Source organism: Pristiophorus japonicus, chromosome X (assembly GCF_044704955.1).
Source record: "Pristiophorus japonicus isolate sPriJap1 chromosome X, sPriJap1.hap1, whole genome shotgun sequence".
NCBI lineage: Eukaryota > Metazoa > Chordata > Chondrichthyes > Pristiophoridae > Pristiophorus > Pristiophorus japonicus.
In genome coordinates, this window is record NC_092010.1 from 13736244 (window position 1) to 13752435 (window position 16192).

The window sequence follows — 16192 nt, forward strand, 5'->3', positions numbered from 1 at the left end:
AGCCCCTCCCACCTAGAGAGTACTCTCTCCTAGCCCCTCCCACCTAGAGAATACACACTCCTAGCCCCTCCCACCTAGAGAGTACTCTCTCCTAGCCCCTCCCACCAAGCGAGTACTCACTCCTAGCCCCTCACACCGAGTGAATACTCATTCCTAGTCCCTCCCACCTAGAGAGTACTCACTCCTAGCTCCTCCCACCTATTGAGTACTCACTCCTAGCCCCTCGCACCTAGAGTATTCACGCCTAACCCCTCCCATCTAAATAGTACTCACTCCTAGCCCCTCCCAACTAGAGAGTACTCACTCCTGGCCCCTCCCACCTAGAGAGTACTCACTCCTAGCCCCTTCCACACGGAGAGTACTCACTCTTAGCTCCTCCCACCGAGAGAGTACTCACTCCTAGCGCCTCCCACCCAGAGAGTACGCACTCCTAGCCCCTCACACCGAGTGAATAGTCACTCCTAGTCCCTCCCACCTAGAGAGTACTCACTCCTAGCCCCTCCCACCTGTTGAGTACTCACTCCTAGCCCCTCCCACCTTGAGTATTCACGCCTAACCCCTCCCACCTAAATAGTACTCACTCCTAGCCCCTCCCAACTAGAGAGTACTCACTCCTGGCCCCTCCCACCTAGCGAGTACTCACTCCTAGCCCCTCCCACCTAGAGAGTACTCACTCCTAGCCCCTCCCACCTAGAGAGTACTCACTCCTGGCCCCTCCCACCTAGCACATACTTACTCCTAGCCCCTCCCACCTAGAGAGTATTCCCTCCTAGCCCCTCCCACCTAGAGAGTACTCACTCCTAGCCCCTCCCACCTAGCGTACTCACTCCTAGCCCCTCCCACCTAGAGAGTACTCACTCCTAGCCCCTCCCCTAGAAAGTACTCACTCCTAGCCCCTCCTACCTAGCGTACTAATTCCTAGCCCCTCCCACCGAGCGAGGGCCGCCCACTGAGCCACAGCTGATACTGTTATTGAACGATTGGGGCAATCCTGACTTGTCTTGGTTTCAAACCATTTATGTTACAAATAGAGCTTCAAGATCCAGATCTCCAACATCAAATCCCACATCACACGCCATTGAATTCCCTCCAGACATCTTAACCCAAAGCTGTGCCAGACCCTTCTCCAGAGGCTGGCCCACTGCACCGGTAAACTTGGCATAATACTGCACCTGTGTCATGGACTCAAGCAGAGGCAATTCAGTCAGATTCAGAAATATCATGAAAAGAATGGTGAAAAATACAACGAATTTGGCATCCATTCGAAGTAGTGAAGCAAGCCTGCATATATTGCAGTTTAACATATTACAAATCAGAGTTACAAAACTTCAAATTTATCCACTCTTACCTCATAACCAAAAGTGAAAGCCATAACTGCAATAAGGAAGGCAAACAAAGCTTCCAGCTTTCTCAGACCTGAGGAGGAAGGGAGTTGCTGTTACACCATGCTCAGAACAATATATCCCACCCTGTCATCAACCCAATCGGACAGCGTATGCTGCAAGGCCATAATCAACCCAAAGGGCAATGGGCTAAAACTTGGCTATGGCCTATTTTCAGGTGCACAACTGACACAGACTGTACACGTCCCAACTGGGAGGCCCAACGCTCAGTGTGTGTCTCTCTCTGTGTCTCTGTCCCTCTGTGTGTGTGTGTCTCTCTCTCTCTGTGTCTCTATCCCTGTGTGTGTGTGTGTGTGTGTGTGGCTCTGTCTCTGTGTGTGAGTGTCTCTGTCCGTGTGTGTGTGTCTCTCTCTCTGTGTCTCTGTCCCTCTGTGTGTGTGTCTCTCTCTGTGTCTCTGTCCCTCTGTGTGTGTGTGTGTCTCTGTCCTTCTGTGTGTGTGTGTGTCTCTCGCTCTCTGTGTCTCTGTCCCTCTGTATGTGTGTGTCTCTCTCTCTCTCTGTGTCTATGTCCCTCTGTGTGTGTGTGTCTCTGTCTGTGTGTGTGTCTCTCTCTCTCTCTCTGTCTGTGTGTGTGCATGTGTCTCTCTCTTTGTGTGTGTGTGTGTCTCTCTCTCTCGCTCTCTGTGTCTCTGTCACTGTGTGTGTGTCTCTCGCTCTCTCTCTGTCTCTGTCCCTCTGTGTGTGTGTGTCTCTGTCTGTGTGTGTGTGTGTGTGCCTCTCTCTTTCTCTCTGTGTCTGTGTGTGTGTCTGTGTGTGTGTGTCTCTCTCTCTCTATCTGTGTGTGTCTCTCTCTCTCTCTCTCTGTGTCTCTGTCCCTCTCTTTGTGTGTGTGTCTCTCTACCTCTCGCTCTCTTTCTCTCTGTCTGGCTCTCTGTCTCTCTTTCTGTCTCTCTCTGTCTCTCTCTCTCTGTCTCTCACTCTTTCTCTCGCTCTTTCTCTCACCCTCTTTCTCACCCTCTTTCTCACCCTCTTTCTCTCACCCTCTCTCTCTCTGTCCCTGTCTATCTCTCTCGAGTGTTTTGGCAGAGGGGGAACCTTTGCACCTGCGATACACTGGGCGGAATGTTCCCGGTGCCGAGCGTGCGGGTTTGCGGGGATGGGTCGGCAGTAAAAATTGGCGAAATTGCCAGTGCCATCATCCTGCCGACTTCCGCATTTAACTCACAGCGTTTCCCAGCATGCCCCGGAGCTGCTCAGCAGAGGCGGGCAGCCTCATTGAAGTACTTGTTGAAAGTTCCGTAGCTGCCTTTTTAACATCAGGTTTAACTTGTAGCGAACGAGATTCACGCACCTGGGGAACCTCGCCTGTGATGGGGAGGCGGGAGCTCAGTGGCCATTGGCCGAGTTCATTCATTGAAAGCTGGGAAAAACACATGAATACTCCCACATTCCGCCTGATTACTTGGCTGATGGAATCATCATCATAGGCGGTACCTCGAGTCGAGGATGACTTGCTTCCACGCCAAAAAGTTACAGATGTTTCAATGAAGGACCTAATATTCCAGATCCCAAACTACATGTTGAAGGGTGGAAGATGCCTGTGTGTGGATTTTTTTAACGTGTGGTGACCATTGCACACCAGCCACCACACGGGCTTGACAGAGCCAGGTCTTGGTCCAGTGGCAAGGGTTATCCAGGATGACTGGAGACCTGCTCTGCTGCACGGGCCTAGTGCGCACACATATCGCAGTGTGGGCTGGGTCCGTGCTGCCCCTAGGCCCCTGGACCCGAACTCATGCCTCTCCTGGCCCCGATCACATCCCTCTGCAATCTCTCACTGCTCCTTCTCCCCGACCTCGCCGCCCCTGCTGTACCTGCCCACGCTCCAATCACCGACATGGATTATGGTGACGTCCAATCCAGTCGCCCTCTTCGCTGCCGTTGCTCTCCTGCTCCAGCACGTGCTGCCCCCTGGAGTGGTACACCGCCACACTGCTCCCCCCGCTCCCCGGCCTGCTCCCATGGTGCTCGCAGTCTGCGCGGCTGATGGAAAGGCTCTCGCTGACTCCATTTTGTGCAGAGCTTTCGCTGTCAGGTTTCCACAACCTTCGGAAGCCCCTCTCACCACATCGCTAGTCACCATCACAACATCGAGGGATCGGCCCCTCAGATCTCCACTTTACCTGCCATCTATTACATCAGCATGCGTGCCACATACGCTGTGTCACCTTGGACCACAGAATCAGAGCAAGGGGAGGTCCAGCACCAAAACCCCAGCCACAACAGCAGCATTCTCCGCAACGACCTGATGCTCCACAGGAGACAGGGGGTCAGCACAGGGCTGCACCGCGCCAGAGGTGATAACCCCATCGCAAGTTCATCATCATCATCGGCAGCCCCTGGGAATCGAGGAAGACTTGCTTCCACTCTCTGTTATGTATGCAACACCTTGTAACCAGCAGTCTACCGCCACCAGAGGGCGTACCTGTTGGAGTCCCAAGGGATCCCAGCATCCCCTGGGAGCACTGCATATAAACAGGCCTCCCATGCTGTGCCAGCATTCTGGAGTCAGAATAAAGTGACGAAGGTCACACTTACTCAAGTCTAGAGTACTCAGTCACATTGCTTTATTTGAGATATAACACTCTCAACATGAGTCCTTCGGTGGCTGAACAGTCCGATGCGAGAACCACAGTCCCTGTCACAGGTAGGACAGATTGTCGTTGAGGGAAATGGTGGGTGGGACAGGTTTGCCGCACGCTCCTTCCGCTGCCTGCGCTTGGTTTCTGCATGCTGTCAGCGACGAGACTCGAGGTAAACAGGCAGAGGATGAGCTTCCTGGACATGACTGAGCATCAGAGCTTTGCACATTGCTGGAAGAAGACCTGCAGCCCAGAGGACCTGGTGGACACGCCTTACCAGTGGCTGTCAAAGTCACCAGCGCCCTCAACGTCTTCACCTCGGGCTCCTTCCAGGGATCTGCAGCAGATATTTGCGGCATCTCGCAGTCGGCCGCCCACAGATGCATCAACTTTGCCACTGATGAAGCCAGTGTCACTGAGCGGGCACTGGGCTTTACCGCTCTGGCTGGCTTCCCATGGCTGCAGGGCGCCATCGACTGCACATATGCGGCCATCAGGGCACCCCATCACCACAAGGTCTTCCACTCCCTCAATGTACAGCTCGCCAGCAACATTAGGAAGATCATCATGCATGTGTGCACCAGATTCCCTGGCAGCTGCCATGATTTGTCTAGCATCAGTCCACCCTCCCTCAGATCTTTGCTCCTCCAAACAGACTTTCCGGCTGGCTGCTTGGAGGCAAGGGCGATCCACTGAAGACTTGGCTCATGACACCCTCGAGGAGGCCAAATACGGAGGGTCAGGAGCGCTATAATAACAGCCATGTGTCCACACGTGTCACAGAGCAACCGATTGACATGCTGAAGATGCACCTCCGATGCCTTGACAGATCTGGAGGAGCCCTTCAGTACGTACCAGCCTTGGCCTCCAGAATCATCGCCGTCTGCTGCGTCCTGGACAACATAGCGCAGGAGCGAGGATTGGAGCTGCAGGAGGAGAAAGGGACAGAGCTCTGTCTGTGCACAGGAGGGTGGGGAGAAAGGGACTGCCATGTATGTACATGCTGTTTGTAGCCACCAGATGGTGTCATTGTTGGAGGCCACTGAGCAGCACGCACATGGTGCTGCTCTGGTATAAAAGGCCAGCCATTTTGTGAGTCAGGCACTCTGGGCCAAAATAATAGTTAAACAGTACTCAGTTTGAACCTTCATTGCATACATAACAGGGACAGAGCTCACAGGCTGTACACAGAGGGTGGATGGGGAGGAGGATGAGGAACCTAAGGTGGAGATGGCACCAGCAGTGGTGTACATTGCTGCCCGGGAGGCCTGGGATGGTCTGATAATGGCCAGATTTATTTAACTTGCTCCAATGCATCCATATGGCTCCCAAATGCTGTACTAAGACCCACCTCCACCTCTCCCCAACGCCACCACGAAGCAGCCCTACAATGACCAAGCCTCCTCTCTCCCAAAGCCCCAGTGCTGGAGATTAAGGAATGTCTCACCATTCACTCCAAGTGACAAGGAAACAGGAAAAAATGGACAAGACTGGAAATTGGTGCAAAGAAATACATTTATCTGTGTCATAAATATAACTGAGAATTATCACCAACATTTGTTCATAGACCCATATGCAGACCCATGTGCATCTAGGATCGTGTCTTTTTTCTTTTCCGCGTGCTTCTACGAGGTGCAACCCCTGTGGCTTCAGCAGAGGTAGAGGCAGGCTGCTCACTCCCCTGCTGCGACTGGTTAGATACTTTTGCCAGACATCCTCTGGGTTTTGGAGCCTGTGAGGGCCCCGCCAAAGTCTGCTCCTCCTGCAACTGTGCAGGGGCAGACTTGGTCATCGTGATCTCAGGAGGCATCTGGGGCTCTGACTGAGGGGGAGGCAATGGGGGAGAGGTGGCAACACTTTGAGAGGAGCCCCACTTCCATCTCCCCTCTCATCATCATCCCTCTCATGGGCCAGCCGCACTTCCCTGCTAGTAAGGGGCTGGAGAACACCTTGTTACACAGCAGTGGAGCCATGAGGCCCCAAGTCTACGTTTGCACCCCTCCTCGAGAGGAGGTCTACGAACCTCTGCCGTCTGTTGTCCACAGCTAGTGGGTGCTCATGTGAATGGCTCCAAGCAGCTGGCCATCCTTTCCATGGAACAGCACATTATCGCCATCGCCTGCTACATGGTCCTGCTCAGTTGGAGAGGGACTCCTCCATTCTCTGAAGGTTTGAAGACATCGCAGCTGCAAAAGCTGCCAGAGCCTCATGCAATTGTTGCTGCCCCTCCAAGATCACCCCCTTTCTCGATGGCCTCTGGTGAGGACTCTCCACTGCTGTCCCTGTCAACACCACCTGCTCTTGTTCACTTGTGATGTGAGAGTCACCAGGTGACAACACCGCTCTATCTGTCACACCGAGGTGTGCGTATCTGTGCTGGTGCTGGGTGCGCTTGGGTGCACTGACGCTGCACCCTTAGAGGTTGGAGCTTCCTCTGAGGAGTCGTCTTCCTCCTCCGGCTGGACAGTGGGGCGGGCGGATGATGGGGGGGTGGGGTGCACGATGGACTTGTGGGAGAGTAAAGAGATGTTATAGTAAGAATGGGTAATGTTACCATTGTGCACATGATGACATTTCACTGGCTGCTGACATCACTCTGGAAAATACATTGCTGTTCCTTCATCGTCGCTGGGTCACAATCCTGGAACTCCCTCCCTAACAGCACTGTGGGAGCACCTTCACCACACGGACTGCAGCGGTTCAAGAAGGCGGCTCACCACCACCTTCTCCAGGGCGATTAGGGATGGGCAATAAATGCCGGCCTTGGCAGTGACGCCCACATCCCAGGACAAATAAATAAAAAGTCATCATGTGGCTGTATGAGATGCAATTCTGTCACCAGGTTGCTGGGAGGTCCTCCTCTCTCCGTCTCCCACCACCAGCTGCTCCGCAACTCCTGAGATATCCAGGGCCCCTCCTCTGCTGGAGTCAATTGATGGAGGCCACCTCCGATTCTCCCGCTCTCCTTGTTGTTGTGGGCTCTCTTCTGCAAGGAGGGAAAGAGGAGAATTTTGAGTGAGAGTGATGGAATGAGTGCAAGGGATGGATGAGTTATATTTGTAGAGGGTGACTATGAGGGACTGGCGTGCCAATGCCAAATGGCCTCCTTCTGTGGTGTTACTTGCTATGATTGCATTAGGATGAGGGTAAGTGTGAGGGGTGGTTAGTCAGATGGGGTTGTGCACATGTACATAGAGTGAGAGGGCTGGGTGGATATGCAAGGTAGGATGGTGTGAGGAATGATGTGCAGGAGTAGGATTGATGACGGGCACATCAGGATGTAGGGGAGTGTGACATTGCACTCACCTTTCCTGACTTGATGAGATCATTGAATCTTTTCTTGCGCTGGATCCATGTCCTCCTGACCACATCCCTGCTGCTGACCGCCTCTGCAAAGTCCAGCCATTCCCTTTTTGTGTCTTTGGGTGGTCGTTTGCGGCGTCAATCGGCAGGGAAGAGGACCTCCCTGTGTGCTCTTACTGCCTACACCAGGGAGGCATCGGTGAATCTTGGCACGGCCCTCTGCCTTGTCTCCATGACCCACACTTTTATCAGTTTTATCACGTTATCCAGACCTCTGGATACCAACTTATTCACTCCTCCATCAACCGTCAATTGAGTGCGTGCAAGGCTGCTATTAAATATCCGCACTGGAAACGAGTCATTGATGACGTCACCAGACCTGCTCCATTTAATTGGGCCGGGAAACGCGCATGACTGTTTTAATTGGGGCCACTAAGTAAAACTCAGTGCAGGATGCGCTGGTCAAATCTTCAGGTTCCCGACCCACTACGTGGCCCGCACATACGTAACCTGACTCCACTGTGTGCTGATGTTCATACTCTCCATTTAACTCTTGCTTACCCATGTCTCCTTACAGTCCCCACCTTGCTGACTTCAAAGCATTTGAAGACAGTGTTCCATTCGCACCATGTATCAGTCTTGATCTATTCTGCTATGTAGATCTCTACTCTTTGGTTTTACACAGTAGATCATCATGAACATTATGAATAGCATTATACATTGTATAGAAAGTAACATTTTAAAACCTATTTCACCCCAAGTACTTCCATATATCAAAAAGTCATCAGCTGACTGCAGAACACCCTCCAGTACTCTCTGACTGCTATCTAGATTGTGCATCATTTTAATGCCAGTTTTAGAGGAATGCACTGAATTTTGGAATTTCCAATTCAATATCTTTGTTACTTAAATTTCAATTCCTCTGATTGATGGGGAAATGACCCAATCATCTCCATTCTGGCCGGGAATAGTGATGTCACCAAATGCAGCCTTTAAAGGGCCGCCGGGTCCAGTGAAATTGATGGTAGAGTTGTTGACCATGCTATACTGTGACAGTACTGTGAGTGTTCAAAGACCAGGCCCGCAAATCTACCACCAAGCTCATGTCTACAGGGCTGTAGTAATACCCGCCCTCCTGTATGGCTCAGAAACATGGACCATGTACAGTAGACACCTCAAGTTGCTGGAGAAATACCACCAACGATGCCTCCGCAAGATCCTACAAATCCCCTGGGAGGATAGACGCACCAATGTTAGCGTCCTCGACCAGGCCAACATCCCCAGTATCGAAGCACTGACCACACTCGATCAGCTCCGCTGGGCAGGCCACATTGTTCACACGCCAAACACGAGGCTCCCAAAGCAAGTGTTCTACTCGGAACTCCTTCACGGCAAACGAGGCAAAGGTGAACAGAGGAAACGTTACAAGGACACCCTCAAAGCCTCCCTGATAAAGTACAACATCCCCACCGACACCTAGGAGTCCCTGGCCAAAGACCGCCCTAAGTGGAGGAAGTGCATCTGGGAGGGCGCTGAGCACCTCGAGTCTCATCGCCGAGAAACCAAGCGCAGGCAGCGGAAGGAGCGTGCGGCAAACCTGTTCCACCCACCCTTACCCTCAACGACTATCTGTCTCAGCTGTGACAGGGACTGTGGCTCTCGTATTGGACTGTTCAGTCACCTAAGGACTCATGTTTAGAGTGCAAGCAAGTCTTCCTCGATTCCGAGGGTCTGCCTATGACTGTGACAGGATCCACAGCCATTAGCCTGACGCAGGCATACCGACAGCAACCTGCCACTAACATGGAAGGTAGGGGGAGGGGTGGCTCCCATTGGATTGGATAATCCAGCCCTCACTTCCAGGCTCACATGCACACGGCCATTTTGGGGGAGCTGCTGGTTGCTAATAGGACCTGTACCTCAGTAATACTCAGCACCTTCATGACAAAGAAGCGGAGCAGATTGGAAGGGTAAAAATAGCCAATAACGATTTAATTCTAAACACTTCTGTGGAAAAATTATCTGGGGAGAGTTGCAGCTTAATAGGGAGAGTAATTATTAGCAAAATATTTCCGGTTACATTAAACTTACCATATTTGTCCAGGAAGAGAAAGAAAAACGTGTCTGCAATCGTTATTAATACTCCAGCCCACAGGGGAACCCTAAACAATAGAGAGCGGGTGGTTAGAGAAACATTTCAACCCTCTGACACTCTGCACTGGCCGCAACTCCTAACATGACAAAACCTGGAACAAGACCATCTGGGAACAGTTCTTTCCCTGAAAGTCAGCAATCCTCGCACGGTTACTATGGGGATTGTTCATTTTTGGCGGCGGGTGTAAATAACACAATGACTACGCTATAGAACCTTGTGGATTTACAGTTTAGGAGGAGGCCATTCGGCCCATCGTGTCTGCCGGTTCTTTGCGAGAGCAATCCCAAACTCATCCACATAGAAACATAGAAAATAGGTGCAGGAGTAGGCCATTCGGCCCTTCGAGCCTGCACCACCATTCAATAAGATCATGGCTGATCATTCACCTCAGTACCCCTTTTCTGCTTTCTCTCCATACCCCTTGATCCCTTTAGCCGTAAGGGCCACATCTAACTCCCTCTTGAATATATCCAATGAACTGTCATCAACAACTCTCTGCGGCAGGGAATTCCACAGGTTAACAACTCTCCGAGTGAAGAAGTTTCTCCTCATCTCAGTCCTAAATGGCTTACCCCTTATCTTTAAACTATGTCCCCCGCTTCTGGACTTTTGCAACATCGGAAACATTCTTCCTCCATCTAACCTGTCCAGTCCCGTCAGAATTTTATATGTTTCTATGAGATTCCCTCTCATCCTTCTAAACTCCAGTGAATACAGGCCCAGTCGATCCAGTCTCTCCTCATATGTCATTCCTGCCATTCCGGGAATCAGTCTGATGAATCTTCGCTGCACTCCCTCAATAGCAAGAAGGTCTTCCTCAGATTAGGAGACCAAAACTGAACACAATATTCCAGGCGCGACCTCACCAAGGCCCTGTACAACTGCAGCAAGACCTCCCTGCTCCTATACTCAAATACCCTAGCTATGAAGGCCAACATACCATTTGCCTTCTTCACCGCCTGCTGTACCTGCATGCCAACCTTCAATGACTGGTGTACCATGACACCCAGGTCTCGTTGCACCTCCCCTTTTCCTAATCTGCCGACATTCAGATAATATTCTGCCTTCGTGATTTTGCCACCAAAGTGGATAACCTCACATTTATCCACATTATACTGCATCTGCCATGCGTTTGCCCACTCATCTAACCTGTCCAAGTCACCCTGCAGCCTCTTAGCGTCCTCCTCACAGCTCACACCACCACCCAACTTAGTGTCATCTGCAAACTTGGCGATATTACACTCAATTCCTTCATCTAAATCATTGATGTATATTGTAAATAGCTGGGGTCCCAGAACTGAGCCCAGCGGCACCCTACTAGTCACTGCCTGCCATTCTGAAAAGGACCCGTTTATCCCGACTCTCTGCTTCCTGTCTGCCAACCAGTTCTCTATCCATGTCAGTACATTACCCCCAATACCATGTGCTTTAATTTTGCACACCAATCTCTTGTGTGGGACCTTGTCAAAAGCCTTTTGAAAGTCCAAAATATACCACATCCACTGGTTCTCCCTTGTCCACTCTACCAGTTACATCCTCAAAAATTTCTAGAAGATTTGTCAAGCATGATTTCCCTTTTATAAATCCATGCTGACTTGGACCGATCCTGTCACTGCTTTCCAAATGCGCTGCTATTTCATCTTTAATAATTTATTCCAACATTTTCCCCACTACTGATATCAGGCTAACCGGTCTATAATTACCCGTTTTCTCTCTCCCTCCTTTTTTAAAAAGTGGTGTTACATTAGCTATCCTCCAGTCCATAGGAACTGATCCAGAGTCGATAGACTGTTGGAAAATGATCACCAATGCATCCACTATTTCTAGGGCCATTTCCTTAAGTACTCTGGGATGCAGACTATCAGGCCCCGGGGATTTATCGTCCTTCAATCCCATCAATTTCCCGAACACAATTTCCCGCCTAATAAGGATTTCCTTCAGTTCCTCCTTCTGAATAGACCCTCGGTCCCCGAGTATTTCCGGAAGGTTATTTGTGTCTTCCTTCGTGAAGACAGAACCAAAGTATTTGTTCAACTGGTCCGCCATTTCTTTGTTCCCCATTATAAATTCACCTGAATCTGACTGCAAGGGACCTACGTTTGTCTTCACTAATCTTTTTCTCTTCACACATCATATCTATAGAAGCTTTTGCAGTCAGTTTTTATGTTCCCAGCAAGCTTACTCTCATACTCTACTTTCCCCCTCCTAATTAAACCCTTTGTCCTCCTCTGCTGAATTATAAAATTCTCCCAGTCCTCAGGTTTGCTGCTTTTTCTGGCCAATGTATATGCCTCTTCCTTGGATTTAACACTATCCTTAATTTCCCTTGTTAGCCACGGTTGAGCCACCTTCCCCATTTTATTTTTACTCCAGACAGGGATGTACAATTGTTGAAGTTCATCCATGTGATCTTTAAATGTTTGCCATTGCCTATCCACCGTCAACCCTTTAAGTATCATTCGCCAGTCTATTTTAGCCAATTCACGTTTCATACCATCGAAGTTACCTTTCCTTAAGTTCAGGACCCTAGTCTCTGAATTAACTGTGTCACTCTCCATCTTAATAAAGAATTCTACCATAGTATGGTCACTCTTCCCCAAGGGGCCTCGCACAACAAGATTGTTAATTAGTCCTTTCTCATTACACATCACCCAGTCGAGGATGGCCAGCCCTCTAGTTGGCTCCTCGACATATTGGTCCAGAAAACCTTCCCTAAAATACTCCAGGAAATCCTCCTCCACCGCATTGCAACCAGTTTGGTTAGCCCAATCAATATGTAGATTAAAGTCGCCCATGATAACTGCTGCACCTTTATTGCACACATCCCTAATTTCTTGTTTGATGCTGTCCCCAACTTCACTACTATTGTTTGGTGGTCTGTACACAACTTGCACTAGCGTTTTCTGCCCTTTGGTATTCTATAGCTCCACCCATACATATTCCACATCATCCAAGCTAATGTCCTTCCTTACTATTGCGTTAATCTCCTCTTTAACCAGCAACGCCACCCCGCCTCCTTTTCCTCTCTGTCTATCCTTCCTAAATGTTGAATACCCCTGGATGTTGAGTTCCCAGCCTTGGTCACCCTGGAGCCATGTCTCCATGATGCCAATTACATCATATCCATTAACAGCTATCTGCACAGTTAATTCGTCCACCTTATTACGAATACTCCTCGCATTGAGGCACAGAGCCTTCAGGCTTGTCTTTCTCACACACTTTGCCCCTTTAGAATTTTGCTGTAATGTGGCCTTTTACTATTCTCCTTTCTATCTTTTGCTTCTGCCCCCATTTTATTTCCCTCTGTCTCCCTGCATCGGTTCCCATCCCCCTGCCATATTAGTTTAACCCCTCCCCAACAGCACTAGCAAACACTCCCCCGAGGACATTGGTTCTGGTCCTGCCCATAACCCTGTATCGTACTCAGCTTCAAATACTTCGCCAATTCTCTCCTTAAAAACTGCAATTGTCTCTGGCTCAACCACTCCCTGTGGCAGAGGATTCCATACTCCGACAAACCTCTGTGCAAATACATTTCTCCAAGCCTCCGTCCCAACCAGAAGAAATATTCACCTCATCAAAATCATTCATCATTTTTAAAGAGCTCGAGTACATCTTTTCTGAGCCGCTCTGTTCCAGTCCCAGGGGGCTGGGTTCTCCTGTGAATCATCACCCATTTTTCCCAACTTCCACTTCAAACCTACTGAGGCCAAGCCCTCCACTCTCTGAGAGTGATTGGGGCTGTAATGGCAGTCGCGCGGGTCACCTGGCAATACAGAACGACCCATAAGCAGGTTGTGCACCATTATTGGCCCTTCCCTTTAAACGAGGGAAGCAGCTTTTGATGCCATCAGCAATGCCATCCACATTGTTCAGCGTTCTGCCGCTACCGTCCCGCTCTCGCACTTTAGCACCCAATGAGACATGGTTAGTGCTTGATTTAGCTGGGACACAGGGTTACTGGGAGACCGGGTCACTGCGAGACTGGGTTACTGGGAGATTGGGTTACTGGGACACTGGGTTACTGGGAGATTGGGTTACTGGGACACCGGGTTACTGGGAGACCGGGTTACTGGGAGATTGGGTTACTGGGACACCGGGTTACTGGGAGACCGGGTCACTGCGAGGCTGGGTTACTGGGAGACCGAGTTACTGGGAGACCGGGTTACTGGGAGACTGGGTTACTGGGAGACCGGGTTACTGGGAGACCGGGTCACTGCGAGACTAGGTTACTGCGAGACCGGGTTACTGGGAGACCGGGTCACTGCGAGACCGGGTCACTGCGAGACCGGGTTACTGGGAGACTGGGTTACTGGGACACCGGGTTACTGGGAGACCGGGTCACTGGGAGACCGGGTTACTGCGAGACCGGGTTACTGGGAGACCGGGTCACTGCGAGACTGGGTTACTGGGACACTGGGTTACTGGGACACCGGGTTACTGGGAGACCGGGTCACTGGGAGACCGGGTTACTGCGAGACCGGGTTACTGCGAGACCGGGTTACTGGGAGACCGGGTTACTGCGAGACCGGGTTACTGGGACATTGGGTTACTGGGAGACCGGGTTACTGCGAGACCGGGTTACTGCGAGACCGGGTTACTGGGAGACCGGGTCACTGGGAGACTGGGTTACTGGGACACCGGGTTACTGGGAGACCGGGTTACTGGGAGACCGGGTTACTGCGAGACCGGGTTACTGGGAGATTGGGTTACTGGGAGACTGGGTTACTGCGAGACCAGATTACTGGGAGACTGGGTTACTGCGAGACCGGGTTACTGGGAGATTGGGTTACTGGGAGACTGGGTTACTGGGAGATTGGGTTACTGGGAGACCGGATTACTGCGAGACTGGATTACTGGGAGATTGGGTTACTGGGAGACTGGGTTACTGGGAGACCGGGTTACTGGGAGACCGGGTCACTGCGAGACTGGGTTACTGGGAGACCGGGTTACTGGGAGACCGGGTTACTGGGAGACCGGGTTACTGCGAGACCGGGTTACTGGGAGATTGGGTTACTGGGAGACTGGGTTACTGGGAGACCGGGTTACTGGGAGACCGGGTTACTGCGAGACCGGGTTACTGGGAGATTGGGTTACTGGGAGACTGGATTACTGGGAGATTGGGTTACTGGGAGACTAGGTTACTGGGAGATTGGGTTACTGGGACACCGGGTTACTGGGAGACCGGGTTACTGGGAGATTGGGTTACTGGGACACTGGGTTACTGGGAGACCGGGTCACTGCGAGGCTGGGTTACTGGGAGATTGGGTGACTGGGAGACCGGGTTACTGGGAGACCGGGTTACTGGGAGACTGGGTTACTGGGAGACCGGGTTACTGGGAGACCGGGTCACTACGAGACTAGGTTACTGCGAGACCGGGTTACTGGGAGACTGGGTCACTGCGAGACCGGGTCACTGCGAGACCGGGTTACTGGGAGACTGGGTTACTGGGACACCGGGTTACTGGGAGACCGGGTCACTGGGAGACCGGGTTACTGGGAGACTGGGTTACTGCGAGACCGGGTTACTGGGAGACCGGGTCACTGCGAGACTGGGTTACTGGGAGACTGGGTTACTGGGACACCGGGTTACTGGGAGACCGGGTCACTGGGAGACCGGGTTACTGCGAGACCGGGTTACTGCGAGACCGGGTTACTGGGAGACCGGGTTACTGCGAGACCGGGTTACTGGGAGATTGGGTTACTGGGAGACTGGGTTACTGCGAGACCGGGTTACTGGGAGACTAGGTTACTGCGAGACCGGGTTACTGGGAGATTGGGTTACTGGGAGACCGGGTTACTGGGAGATTGGGTGACTGGGAGATTGGGTTACTGGGAGATTGGGTTACTGGGAGATTGGGTTACTGGGAGATTGGGTTACTGGGAGACTGGGTTACTGGGAGACTGGATTACTGGGAGACTAGGTTACTGGGAGATTGGGTTACTGGGACACCGGGTTACTGGGAGATTGGGTTACTTGGAGATTGGGTTACTGGGAGATTGGGTTACTGGGAGATTGGGTTAACCGCGAGACTGGATTACTGGGAGACTGGATTACTGGGAGATTGGGTTACTGGGAGACTGGATTACAGGGAGACTGGATTACTGGGAGATTGGGTTACTGGGAGACTGGGTTACTGGGAGATTGGGTTACTGGGAGACCGGGTTACTGCGAGACCGGGTTACTGGGAGATTGGGTTACTGGGAGATTGGGTTACTGGGAGATTGGGTTACTGGGAGATTGGGTTACTGGGTGACTGGGTTACTGGGAGACTGGGTTACTGGGAGACCGGGTTACTGCGAGACTGGATTACTGGGAGACTGGATTCCTGGGAGATTGAGTTACTGGGAGATTGGGTTACTGGGAGACTGGATAACTGGGAGACTGGATTACTGGAAGATTGGGTTACTGGGAGACTGGGTTACTGGGAGATTGGGTTACTGGGAGACCGGTTTACTGCGAGACCTGGTTACTGGGAGATTGGGTTACTGGGAGACTGGGTTACTGGGAGATTGGGTTACTGGGAGACCGGGTTACTGGGAGATTGGGTTACTGGGAGATTGGGTTACTGGGAGATTGGGTTACTGGGACACCGGGTTACTGGGAGACCGTGTTACTAGGAGACCGGGTTACTGGGAGATTGGGTTACTGGGAGATTGGGTTACTGGGAGACCGGGTTACTAGGAGACCGGGTTACTGGGAGATTGGGTTACTGGGAGACCGGGTTACTGGGATATTGGGTTACTGG

At 51.5% G+C, this 16192-nt stretch overlaps 1 protein-coding gene across 1 annotated transcript in view; it reads right to left on the reverse strand.

Moving 5' to 3' along the window:
* Positions 1–16192, reverse strand: part of LOC139241032 (natural resistance-associated macrophage protein 2-like) — a 148868-nt gene that overhangs the window by 58576 nt on the left and 74100 nt on the right. The window contains exons 6-7 of the mRNA XM_070869754.1: positions 9380–9450; positions 1349–1416 (exon numbers count right to left, since the gene is read on the reverse strand). Of these exons, the coding sequence (XP_070725855.1) occupies positions 1349–1416; positions 9380–9450 (139 nt within the window). The remainder of the gene's footprint in view (positions 1–1348; positions 1417–9379; positions 9451–16192) is intronic.